Here is a 12,447-nt window from a genome sequence, read left to right on the forward strand (position 1 = left end):
CACAAAGAGTAAAATGTCCCTGGGCACCAGCAGCTCTCCACCAGAAGGAAAGGGAACTAGAACCGTGGTGGAGAGGTGGAGAGAATGGGCCCCCCACCACCCAGCTGGGCTCACATCAACATCTCCTAAGCACAGGTCCAGTTTGAAAATATATCAGCTGACATATACTAACTACAACAATGATTGTCATTTTCTTACTATGAAGTGTAGAAACCTTCTCATTATCTTCCCTGCTGATAATATGCAGAAAACGGCATTCATTCCTAACAAGGGTGAGCATCTGCTAGGAACCTCCATAGATGAGTTAAGGGAGAGACAGAAATTAAGAAATGCTGCTTTGATGCATTCCTTTGTTTCAGCCACAGTGCACTGGAAAAACCCAGCAGTATACCATATTTCTGAAATCCATGAAGAATGTTCATCAAAGTAGACACAAGAAAGCTACCAAACCTCGATCAAGCTTATTCCTAGAAATGACAGTCACACTGTCACCACCATCACATAAAACATGAGGGCCTTTACCCAGAGCTCCTTGATGATTTCAAAATATAGTTTTACTTTGAAACTCCTGGTAGAATTAGTATTCTCAGAATGTGCCAAACACAGTATTTCATAATGTTATTAATATAACAAGCTCTCTTAGCATCCACTTCAGCAAAACCTTGAAACGAAGGACGCTACAATCAGGCTGGAGAGCATTCTCGCAGAGCGCATGCTAATAATGCAAGATGGAGAGCCTCTTTTCGCTTATTGCAACTCGGCTGTTGACTTCTGCTTCCGCTCTCTGAATCAGACCCTTTAGGCAAACATGTTTTGTTGACCAGATTAATTCTACATTTTTTTCTTAACTATAATAGATCTGAAACCAAGCATATTCAAGAGGGAATGTTACATAAGAGGCGATAAAGCAAAGTTAATCAGTATAAAGGATTTAACCAAATTAACCATAATTAAATTATAACGTCAACGCTGCAAGCCATTAATTGAAAATCCTACTAGGGGAGTGTGTCTACTCTCGGAAGTGCATGAGATGTTAACATAATACCCTCCAAGGCCCCACACTGGTGTCATCGTGATTTCCAGAGTTACTCTTTAGCTTGAATAGGAGTTGGCGTATAACTATGAAACAATTTGCATATTTAAGACAGAGCAAACCCAGAATGCATTAAAAATGTTTGTGTTTATAAATTACATTTATAGCTATAGAAATAAACTTCATAAGATACTGGTGACTGCAAAAAATTTCAAAATACAGTATTAATAGAATGATTCCACTTTTGTAAAATCATACATACATACTAAATCTATATAAGATAAATTTTCTCTATGAGAAATTGTGCACAGAGAGAGAGCTCTGAAAGGCCATTCACCAAAAATATGGTGACTTAAGGTACTGGAATTTACTTTCCCTTTTATACTTTTTAAATTGTTGGAGTTTTCAGTGAGCATTTTAGTGTTAAAAGCAATTTAAAAAAACTATAAAAAAAGAATGCCAGAATGTTCAGGGCACAGTGAAGAATTTATCATTCTAGAAACTATTCTTATGCCTGCCAGCAACGTAAGATGACAGCTGACAGATGATGCAACATAAGACATGATTCTTACATCAGAGTTTTGTGGATCCTTTCTATGGCTTCTTCAAGCTCTTCCTTCTGATCAGGAACAAACCGGTACTCTGATACATACCCTGCAGTATGCTTGTATGGGTCATAATCTCCAAGTTCAGCTAAAAAAGAAAAATTGTAATTTCTTTCCATTTTAGAAAACTATTCCTTAAAATACAAGAATGAAAATATTCCTATTATACTTAAACATTTTTCTTCAAATGCCATATTAAAAATTCACATATAACTCAATTTTACCAAAACAACTCTGAAGAGCATATATGGATGGTATCAACAAAATCTTAACTTAAAAACGTTAAGTTCTACATTTTTGCTTTCCCAAAGACTGTAATTATCATTTTCGTTTCAATTATTCTTACCAGTTTATAGAAAATGTTATAAAAAGAATTTAGAGTACAAATATTAGGAATGCTGGAGGTGACAAACAACCATGACCCCAATATATCCTCCCAGACAATGACACCAAGAGATGGAGCATATGATTCAAAATGTCTTTGCCCCAAGTAATAGCCAGGGAAACGTAATACAATGCTGCACACACATCCCATTACAGTTTACACAAAAGAAGCAAAATGAAACCAGAGAGCTCACTATATTACTCTTACAAAAATGCTCTTTCCTATGTTAATCTACCTTGCCAGCCCCAACCCAGTTCATCTATGTGACATTTTTCCTAGGATATTTCTTCCAGATTATTTCTGGTCTGCAAGTGACACAAACACAAGGACCATGCTGTCTTATTCCACCCATGCCTAGCTTGATTCTTACGAGATGTTCAATAATTATTAGAGAAAATAGTCTCAGCCTTAGTCTCCAAAATGACAACGCAACCCGGAGCTGGCCCCCATGGGCACTGCTTTGATGCAGAGAGCCCACGTGTGCGCCCACTCTGAGCCTGCACTGGCACCTGGCTGCGTGGAGCCATCGCGACAGCTGCCCAGAAGCAGTGTGATTTCCAAGACATTAACAGCTTGGGCGGCCGATCGGTGATCTCAGGTGGGAAGGTGGGATGTGGACTAGAACACATCGCTAGGCCCTTCACTCCACTGAGAATCAATGCTATTCCTGCGACTAAAACTCCACACAACCTACTACAAGGGATGTGTAAATGGCTCCCTTTTTACCTGCTCCAAAGGGACACTGATTAGAATTTGAATTCTAACAAAATTTAATTTTTTTTAGCAAAATGTCAGTGGACAAGGGTTTTTATATATAAATTTGCTTACAAAAAAAATTCAAATATTTCCTCCAGACATTTCTGAAGCAAGTATGCTTAGGCGGAACCTACACTGGATGGCGTAAGCTCCCAGCTGAGCAGCAATGTTGACAGGGCAGGGCAGCCGGCCCTGAAGGACATCTTGCTTCACCTGCAAGAAAAACTGATATCTGAAAGAGAAATGGAAAAAAGAGATTAATGATCTCTTACAACACTCAGACCTGAAGTTTCAGACACTGATAATCAAAGATAACAACTAACTATTCACCTTCCATTAAAATAAAGCCCCCCTCCACGCTTGTGTGAGGGGGCTGTTGAGCGAACAGGGACGATTTAGACAGACCTCACAGAGGCGATCCAGGCTGTGGCCACAAAGTACAGGCTCTGCAGTTAGACAGCCTCGCTTGCCTCTCAGCCCTGCTGCTCACACCTCTGCAGCCGCTCCAACAGCCACCTCCCCACCTGCACCATCAGGAGAGCTGACAGCAGATGCCTAATGGGGTTCACGTGAAGGCTAGACATAAGCTGCTCCAGCCTTTACCACCACTGCCACTGCAGCACGCTCTTTCTGAGCGGAACAAACCACAAGGACACAACCTATACTACATGTGTTCTCTACAGCAGGGGTCCCCAACCTATGGTGAGTTGTATAATTATTTCATTATATATTACAACGTAATAATAATAGAAATAAATTACACAGTAAGTGTGACGCGCTTGAATCGTCCCAAAACCATTCCCCCTCCCCAACCCCGATCCATGGAAAATCTGGCTTCCATGAAAACGGTCCCCAGTGCCAAAAAGGTTGGGGACCACTGCTCTACAGGGTCTAAAGTCACATGTACAGGACAAAAAGTTCATTACAGTGCAACCTCATCAATCCTCCCACTTACTAACACCCTGCCCATTATGTGCAGTTTTGCTCATCCAATGTTGCCAAAACAAATTCTGTTACAGTAACAGACTGTAACAGCCACTGTTCCAAACATTGTAAATAAAGATACTCATAAGTATTCTACCTACAATAAATTACGTAAGAATTTTAAAATGAAATCAGTATTAGTAGTTTCTCCATTCTGCAGATGAGAAAACTGATAGACACAGAGAGATGAAGTAACTTGTTCAGGATCTCACAACTAATTAAGCAGCAGAGCTAGAACTGGAACCCAAAGCAATCCAACCCTGGAACTCTCTCAATCAGGGTGTTGTGCAACCTTGACTAGCCAGGGTTTTTTGTTTGTTTGTTTTTCTCTCTTATTCAGCCATTCTGCCATTGGACTGAGAGGGGCCAGAGGTTTATGAACCATCAATACCATCCTCGGATGCTATCACTTACATACACGTGCACACACTCACACACTTCAGGCTGTTCTTTCGTGATTTCTTTCTTTGCAAGATGACTCTTGATTTCATCGGGAGTGGCAGAGAAAAAGAAAATGAACCATAAAAGTCAGCTGTGATGACTATCTCTTCTCCAAATGCTCACAACCGAAGCCCTTAGTCAGGGAATCAATGTTAGATGCTACCCTGATTATTACTAGGAGATTGAGATCAACTTTGATTGCGGCCACAGGCCTGAGAGAAAACCTGCACAACATCCCATGTGTCTTCACTGCCCATTTCAGCAAACAGCACCACCAACTTCAGATGCCCAAGTAAAAGAAACCCGGGAACAATGTGTAACCAGCACTAGCACCCACTTTCAATCACCAAATACGCTGTTCGTGGGATCCATACTTTTCTCCCCGTCCCCTAGTCTAGGTCAGTATCTCCTAGATTTCTAAAACCACCTCTCAAATGGTCTGCCACTGTGCATACTTACTGCTCTTCCAGTCCTCCCCAGATGTAAGCAGGATTCTTAAGAGATAAACAGGATCATGGCACACCTTTGATAAAAATGCCTTAAAAGGCTTCCCTTTGCAGGATATAGTTCAAGCTCCTTAAGATAGCTGCTAAGACTTCTGCTTATGTCTTCGGGCACATCTCTCATGGCTCACCAGTGACCACCCCCCTCCCTAATTTGCACCCCCTTTTCCAACCCTCCTTAACTGCCTTCCATTCCCTGAATGCTCACCTGGGATAACAAATCACTTTATAGTGATTGTGCTCCTCTTGGAGAGGAGAACAGCAAAGTGAGATATTAGGAGAACTTAAATGCAAAAACTGATAAACTAACGAGACATTTGCTAGAATTACCACTGCTGGCAGGAAACTTGGATTTTACTACACCCTCCTTCTCTATTGGTACACTTCAAATTTCTTTTCCTGAAGTGTATTTTCTTTTTAAAGAAATGGGTCACAGGCCCTTTTGTTTCAACAGGGGGTCCATTTGTCATCCGTGGCAAATGTATTAAAAAAGATAAACATAAAATTTTAAAAAATTAAATAAATGAGTCACAAATGTACATTTTTCTTCCTCTATTAAGACTTTCATAACATCTGACTAGAGTGTCAAACCCCTTGCCAAATACAGAAACAGGTATTTGCTTAAAAGACAAAGGGAAAGAGAAACAGAAGGAGATGAAAAATCAAAGACACAGATGAAACACAGAAAGACAAAAAAAGATACAAAGAAACAGGAACTGTATCACACCGGTGACTGCATTCCCAGGACATAGGACTCAGTACATAGTAGCTGCTCAATAAATACTTGCTGATTTGGTAGACAGCTATATAGATGAACAGATACAGAGATAGAAATAAAAAAAACTGAATTTTTTTGCTGTATGAAAAATTCATGAAAAAAAAAGGGACACCTAGTCAAACTTCCCCAGGAAGCCTGCCTTTTAAAGATGCCAGAGATAAAAAAAATAATAAAAATAAAAAATAAAGATGCCAGAGATGTGTAAGTCACTGCCTTAAAAAACCCACCAAAAATCAATGAAAGCAAACTATTTTTAATTTAAAATTTAATTAATTTTTATTATAACAAGCATTTTATTAGGTTCATAAAAGACAAATGTATGTTAAAGTAAAATCATATGCCAAACACTTTATAGACACTCAGGGCTTGTTTGAAATTAACTGTATATATTAATAACTTATTTTGTCTATTTTATGGGACTTAAAATTTAATATTTCATTTAAATCATAAAGATTTAGAGTTGCTGGGTCATTCCTCCTGTGTCATTCTGATTAAAGCTATGACTGAATGCTTGAGTCCTTGTTTATCTCTGGTTTAAATTAGGGTGAACCTATATCCCAGTTTGCCTATGACAGTACTAGTTTATGCCTATTATACAGGTGTAATTATTAATAACTCTCCTCTACATTCTCTAAAGTATCAGGGTTTGAAAAATAAATTATATTGTGACTCTAGTTATATTGTACCCCACTGTGAAAAAAGCGCTGATTAATAATGATCTACTTAAGAAGGAAATTTCCAGAACACATTGTGGTGCAAAGCAGAGGCTTCATAAAGCAATTTCTGGTTACCATCTTATGTAAGTTAACATCCTGATGTATATGCACTGTCTTCCTAGACTGTATTCAGTCTCCCACACTATCCACAACACCACCATCAGTCCAACACAATAGAGGGGCTTGACATATTAGCCTCACAGTTTTATGTTTACCTGATGCTCACTGAAAAAAGCTGAACTGACACCAAGATGTACAAGTTGTTGAGGACCATTAACAATTTAGCAATTATCAGCAGCAAAAAAATGGGCAAAGAAGACTTGTTTAAAGAAGGGGCAGAGAGATCCTGTTCTTCCAGGAACGCAAAAACAGAAGGCCCCCATGAGATTTCATGGCCAAAAACAGACACGAACGCTCACCCCAGAGCAGCTTAAAGTGCACCCTCCAATGACCAGAGAGCCTGGTGAAGAAACTGAAGGGCGTGGGGACAGGGAGGAGTTTGATTTCCGGGGCTGCATGAATGTGAAAGAGAATAGAGTCCCTATGCACACTGGCACACCGAGATTAATAAAGAGCAAGATTGTTTTCTTCATCCCACAAAGAGCGGGAGCACAGCATTCACTAGTAACCTCAACAGTGTGGATAAAACTTCAATGTGAGGGATAGAAGGAAATATTTAAATAACAAAGTAATATTGAATAATGTGGAAAAATGGCAAGTATGACTTAGAAGAAAATCAGTAGACAAAGTATCCAGGAACTCTTAAGAGAAAGTAACAAAGATCAGGAACAACACTTTCACCTCTGAAGTTTAAAACTGATGGCTAAAATATGGACATAAACAGCAGTAACATCACTGTACATTTATATAGTCCTTTAAAGCTCACAAATTCCTTCTGCATTAAAGGAACCCATGATGGAATGTAACCCTCACCTCAACTCCCAGGTAGATAAGGACCATTCTCTTCACTGAAAGAAGGAGCACATGACCGAAGGCCACTCAGAAAGTAAAGAAACTAAAACAGGTTAATCTCAGAGGAAAGATTATGGGTTACAAAAAGAGGAAGCATAGGTGAACTTAATGTCAATCCCAACCAAAATGCTATAAATATTACAAAAACAAACTAAAAAATCAAACACCTGGTTTTAGAAGCTAAAAAGTATTTGTTATGAAGGAGTCATTTGGAACTAACATTATTTTCTTTTTTTTAGAAAGAGGTGTAAGATCCTTAGAAGTTCAGGGAAATGCCAGTGGCATCACAGACAGGGTCGTCAGCAAGGCAACTGACAGTCTCTTCAGGCAGACTGGAACCAGACCTCTCCCTGGGCATCACTGAATCTCCTTTTACTCAGCACACTGGAATATGGTGCTCCAGACAGACACTAAATGGAGAAGAAGTAAGTGAATTCTGTCTTGACATACGAATGCAATAAATGCAGGCTACAGGGCAGTAGTGGGATGATTTGTAGTTAAATGAACACCTACACCTGGAAAGTTCTGATTAATTAACTGACTTAAATCCAAAACACCTATCTCAGGTCTTTTCCTAATTTTTCAATCAGCAATTTGAAAATATAATCATCAACATTTCCATTTTAGCTATCTTTAGCATCACTAAACACTAACACTTCTGCAGTGTGGAAAGTATGTTACATGTATTATCTTAATCTGTCCAGTCATATTCTTGAAGAAATACTATCACTCCATCACACAGATGAGAAAACAGACTTTAGAAAAGGCTATGCCATCGTCTTAGGATTACACAACCAGTGAATGACAGAGCAAGGATGCAGTCCCCAGCCTGTCTGACTCCACACCCTGTATCTTCTTAACCAATGTGTGTTACACTTAGCAAATCTGTAGAGGATACAGAGCGATGAAGGACACATAATACAGGAAAGAATGTCATAATATTTTGAATTAGGACTAAAACTAACAGAACTCAGAGGACACAAATTACTTAAAGTACTGATGAAGAGAAAAGAGATTAGATTTATTCTTCATAGACCTAGAAAGAAAACCTAGCACTGACGGGAGAAATATCAGAAAATTCTTACTTCCTAACTGAATTTCTTACTGTTTTTCAAGGCAGTAAAGTTTCCTATCTAAAAGCATTTAAAAAGCAGCTGGCTGACGTGTCAGAAATGTTCTGCAAGGCTGGAGTTTACAATATCCGGCCTCAAAGTCCTCCCAACTTCATTTATTATAGAAAACATTTTAGAACGCATAAGTAGGAACTCCAAGTTGATATGATTCTATTGACTTACATTTTTCATAATCTGAGACTTTATTTTCTTGTGTATCCTATTCAACCCTGGTCTTTTTTCCTAAATGCAATGTCCTTCCGGAATATTGCATCTAGTATGACCATATATGTGCATGAGAAGATTCCCTGTAGCATAATCTATAATTAAAAGAAAACAATTTAGGTGGCCATCCATAAGGGCATGATTAAATAAATTATGGAATACTATGTAGGAGTAAAAAAACATGGGTGAGGTAGTGAGAGGTCCATACGATATGCGTGAAACAGTAAGATGTTAAAAACAAGCTATATACATGGAAATTACATATAGGCATAATTATGATAGCATTATCTTTCATATCAAAAAACTGCAAACATCCTAATAGCTGATACAGAGTGGGCTGGAACAATTTTCCAAAGAACTGAATCAAGATAAACACTCAATTTGAAAATGCTAGCCTGAGTACACTTTTCCTTTAATAGCATATATTAGGGAATTTTGCTTTTTGGTTTCAGTTTTTGCCTTTGCCAGAATTATCTTATGTAATTGATTCCCTTTTTCTGGTCCATAAAAGTTAACATATTCATGCAAACCAATGACTGTATCTTTAGCACATACTAATAACAGGAATATAGTGATATCACATTAAATGCACTTTTAATTTACCTAAATTCAACTGTATGTTTTAGGCAAAAAATAAAATAAATTATTACAGATCACGGACACTAATTGTAAGCCAACTATGTCATCTTGTCCTTAACTGCATAAGCTGGTATAATTCTTCAGGAAAACTGGTTGTATTGAAAATACTGTGGGGTTGTACATTATACATAAATCCATGTATTCTGTTAATGAGTCATCAGTAGATTCTGAAGGGAAATTTCTGTTCACTGTTAATACGTGGTGAACAAAGGTGAAGTAATATGTTATAAAACACTCATCTTTCCTCCTGCTTAACACTAACTCAAGTATATTTGAAACCTAACCCCCATTTAAGAGGTACTGCACTGCCAGAAGGAAAGAATGAAACTGTAACTATTAACACTTATCAAACAATTACCATGAGTCAAACACAAGTGTAGGAGCTTTATAGATATTATTCCATTTAATACTTAAAAAAACCTATGAGACAGGTACATCTCTAATTTTACAATTGAGGAAATTGAGGCATAGAAAAATTACTACCTCAAAAATGAAACTCATTGCATTTTTTTTTTTTTTTTTTTGAGACAGAGTCTCACTCTATTGCCCAGGCTAGAGTGAGTGCTGTGGCATCAGCCTAGCTCACAGCAACCTCAAACTCCTGGGCTTAAGCGATCCTCCTGCCTCAGCCTCCCGAGTAGCTGGGACTACAGGCATGCACCACCATGCCTGGCTAATTTTTTTTTTTCTATATATATTTTTTAGTTGGCTAGATAATTTCTTTCTATTTTTAGCAGAGACGGGGTCTCGCTCAGGCTGGTCTCAAACTCCTGACCTCGAGCGATCCGCCCGCCTCAGCCTCCAGAGTGCTAGGATTACAGGCGTGAGCCACCACGTCCGGCCTCATTGCATTTTAATAAAATGTTGTTCCCGTGCAATTCCCTGATGAGTTACGGACATAAATGTATTTTTATACCACTTGGATTCAATTTCCCCTTGAAACTCTAATGTAAATACCACCCCTCTCCTCAACATCTCCTCCTCACTCCAATGGCCAATCTCCCAAAGACATGTGCTCTGGGACAGTGAACTGGCACGCTCCCCTCTCAAAGTGCTCCCTAACCGTGTGACAATGGAAGACATCTACACAATTCTAAAAGTGAGGCCTGAAGATGGCACTTCAGAGTGGGATGAAAGAGGTCCAATTAGTCTACCCTTTTCTCACTCTTCCATGTATATTCTAGAATAAAGACAAAAGAAGGTCTGAGGAGAAATATGAAAAGATGGAATAGAAACAAAACCACATACTGCCTTAGTTATCAAAGACACAATTTTCAGTTTTTTTTAGTAATATATTAGGCTTTCTTGAGCCCACCATAATAGCTCACAGAGAAAACTGACCACTTAGAGTTAAGTGAGAGAAAATGATTTTGTTTTTGCAACTCCATGCAGACAAGTCACTAGTGGAATAAGTTAAAACATAACACTACCGTCTGCTCTTTATAAGCTACTTTCATATGTTGACAAGGACTATTTTGACAATCTAAATCAATACCAACTGGAAATCCTGCCTTAACTGAAATCAAATATTTGATGACAAAGGTAAAGTAATACATTAAAATATTAGTCTTTTCTCTCCTTTCTTAATACTAAAAACGATTACCTTTTCATTACTAGACAGATAAATGAAATACCTGGATAGCTGATATTTAAGCTACAACCAATTAGAGAGAAATAGCTGACTCTTCAAATGTATATTAACATATACAAACTGAGCATCAAAATATCCTTCCTTTAGGCAGTTCAAACGACTACTCTTACATGCATACAAAGCCTGCTTAACAATGAAGATACAGAAAGACCTCATCACAGCAGATGCAAAATCTATCATCATGTCACCCAGGTTCATGCCCTTTTTCAAACACATCTATCATCAGACACTGATCTGCCTTGTGCAATGCTGGTTTGAATTTAACCCTCACAGGAGATTCATTACAAAACACAGGTAGACACACATCTAAATGTTTTACCCCAATTTTACTTTGCTTTAAATAAAGCCTTTTGTGTATTCCATGCATGTATCTGCTCAAAAACAAAGTCAATATCATACCTGGTTATTTCTTCTTTAAGTTTACACGGATCCTCAGCATAGAATTTAATACCAAAATACAAAGTATATGGAGGTCCAGCTGAAATAAAAAGTAGAAATTAATTTTCACTAAAATTATAAATTAGTCAAAGTAGTAGTATAATCTTATACAACTATTCACAATAGCACTCACCAAAAATTTCTAAAGGCAAAAGAAAACATAAGATAAGAAAAACAGGGCTCAGAACCATGGTAGCAGGACCTTAACCATACATATATGCACACGTGTGTGTGTGTGCACATACACTAACACAGAAAAAAGGGCCAATACACCATAATTTTGCTGGTTCTATCTCTGGTTGGTGAAGTTATGCACAATTTTTTTATATATTTCCTATTTTTCAAATTTTCTATATATTTAATTTTTTCACAATGAAGAAAGAGTATTGACAAACAAAATATGTGGTTCTAAAAGCCATCCACCTATCACTTTATCACAAAAAATTTTTTAAAACTTACCTGCAAAAAGCTGGAAACAGCCTAAATGCTGAGTAGCAGTTGTACTGTCACCACAACTATACGACATATATATGTCAACCACAACCATAGGACATACAATATGATACGCAAATGTTTAAACAGAGAGAGATCTGCATGTGCTGATGTGGGAAAAATCACCAATTTTGTATTCCCTTTTGTGGAAAAGTTAATATATGCTATTTTCTTTTTTTCTGGAAGAGTACACAAGAAATTACTAACAGTGGCAAACCTTGGGAAGAGGGACTAGACACTACCTATCTTTAACTGATTAGGTAGAATTTTCTTATGTACATACATCTCTTACCTTAAGGAAAAAAATAAGGAGGCTATAAAAAAGGATTAGGAATAACATTTCTTTCATTCCTAATCTAATTTTTTGAGACAGTCTCACTCTGTCATACTGGGTAGAGTGCAGTGGCATCAACCTAGATCACAGCAACCTCAAACTCCTGCCTCAGCCTCCAAGTAGCTGGGAACACAGGTGCATGCCATGTCATCCTGCTGATTTTTCTATTTTACGTAGAGATGGGGTGTCTCACTCTTGCTCAGGCTGGTCTTGAACTCCTGAGCTCAAGCAATTCTCCCACCTCAGCCTTCCAGAGTGCTAGGATTATAGGTGTGAGCCACTGCACCTGGCCATATACTTATCTAAATCTAAAAATACTGTCTTACATATTTAAAAAGACATTTCTCATATCATGCATTTGTCAACACAGAAGAACCAAGTCT

General features: G+C 38.0%; 1 protein-coding gene across 2 annotated transcripts in view; it reads right to left on the reverse strand.

Annotated features, from left to right (window-relative positions):
• The window catches only part of EPB41L4A (erythrocyte membrane protein band 4.1 like 4A), a 232,472-nt gene that overhangs the window by 97,315 nt on the left and 122,710 nt on the right, over positions 1-12,447 (reverse strand). For both annotated transcript variants that reach the window (XM_045566141.1, XM_045566139.1), the window contains exons 4-6: positions 11,200-11,278; positions 2,914-3,011; positions 1,606-1,726 (exon numbers count right to left, since the gene is read on the reverse strand). In XM_045566141.1, the coding sequence (XP_045422097.1) occupies positions 1,606-1,726; positions 2,914-3,011; positions 11,200-11,278 (298 nt within the window). The remainder of the gene's footprint in view (positions 1-1,605; positions 1,727-2,913; positions 3,012-11,199; positions 11,279-12,447) is intronic.

The sequence above is a fragment of the Lemur catta genome, chromosome 12 (genome assembly GCF_020740605.2).
Source record: "Lemur catta isolate mLemCat1 chromosome 12, mLemCat1.pri, whole genome shotgun sequence".
NCBI classification, from domain to species: Eukaryota; Metazoa; Chordata; class Mammalia; order Primates; family Lemuridae; genus Lemur; species Lemur catta.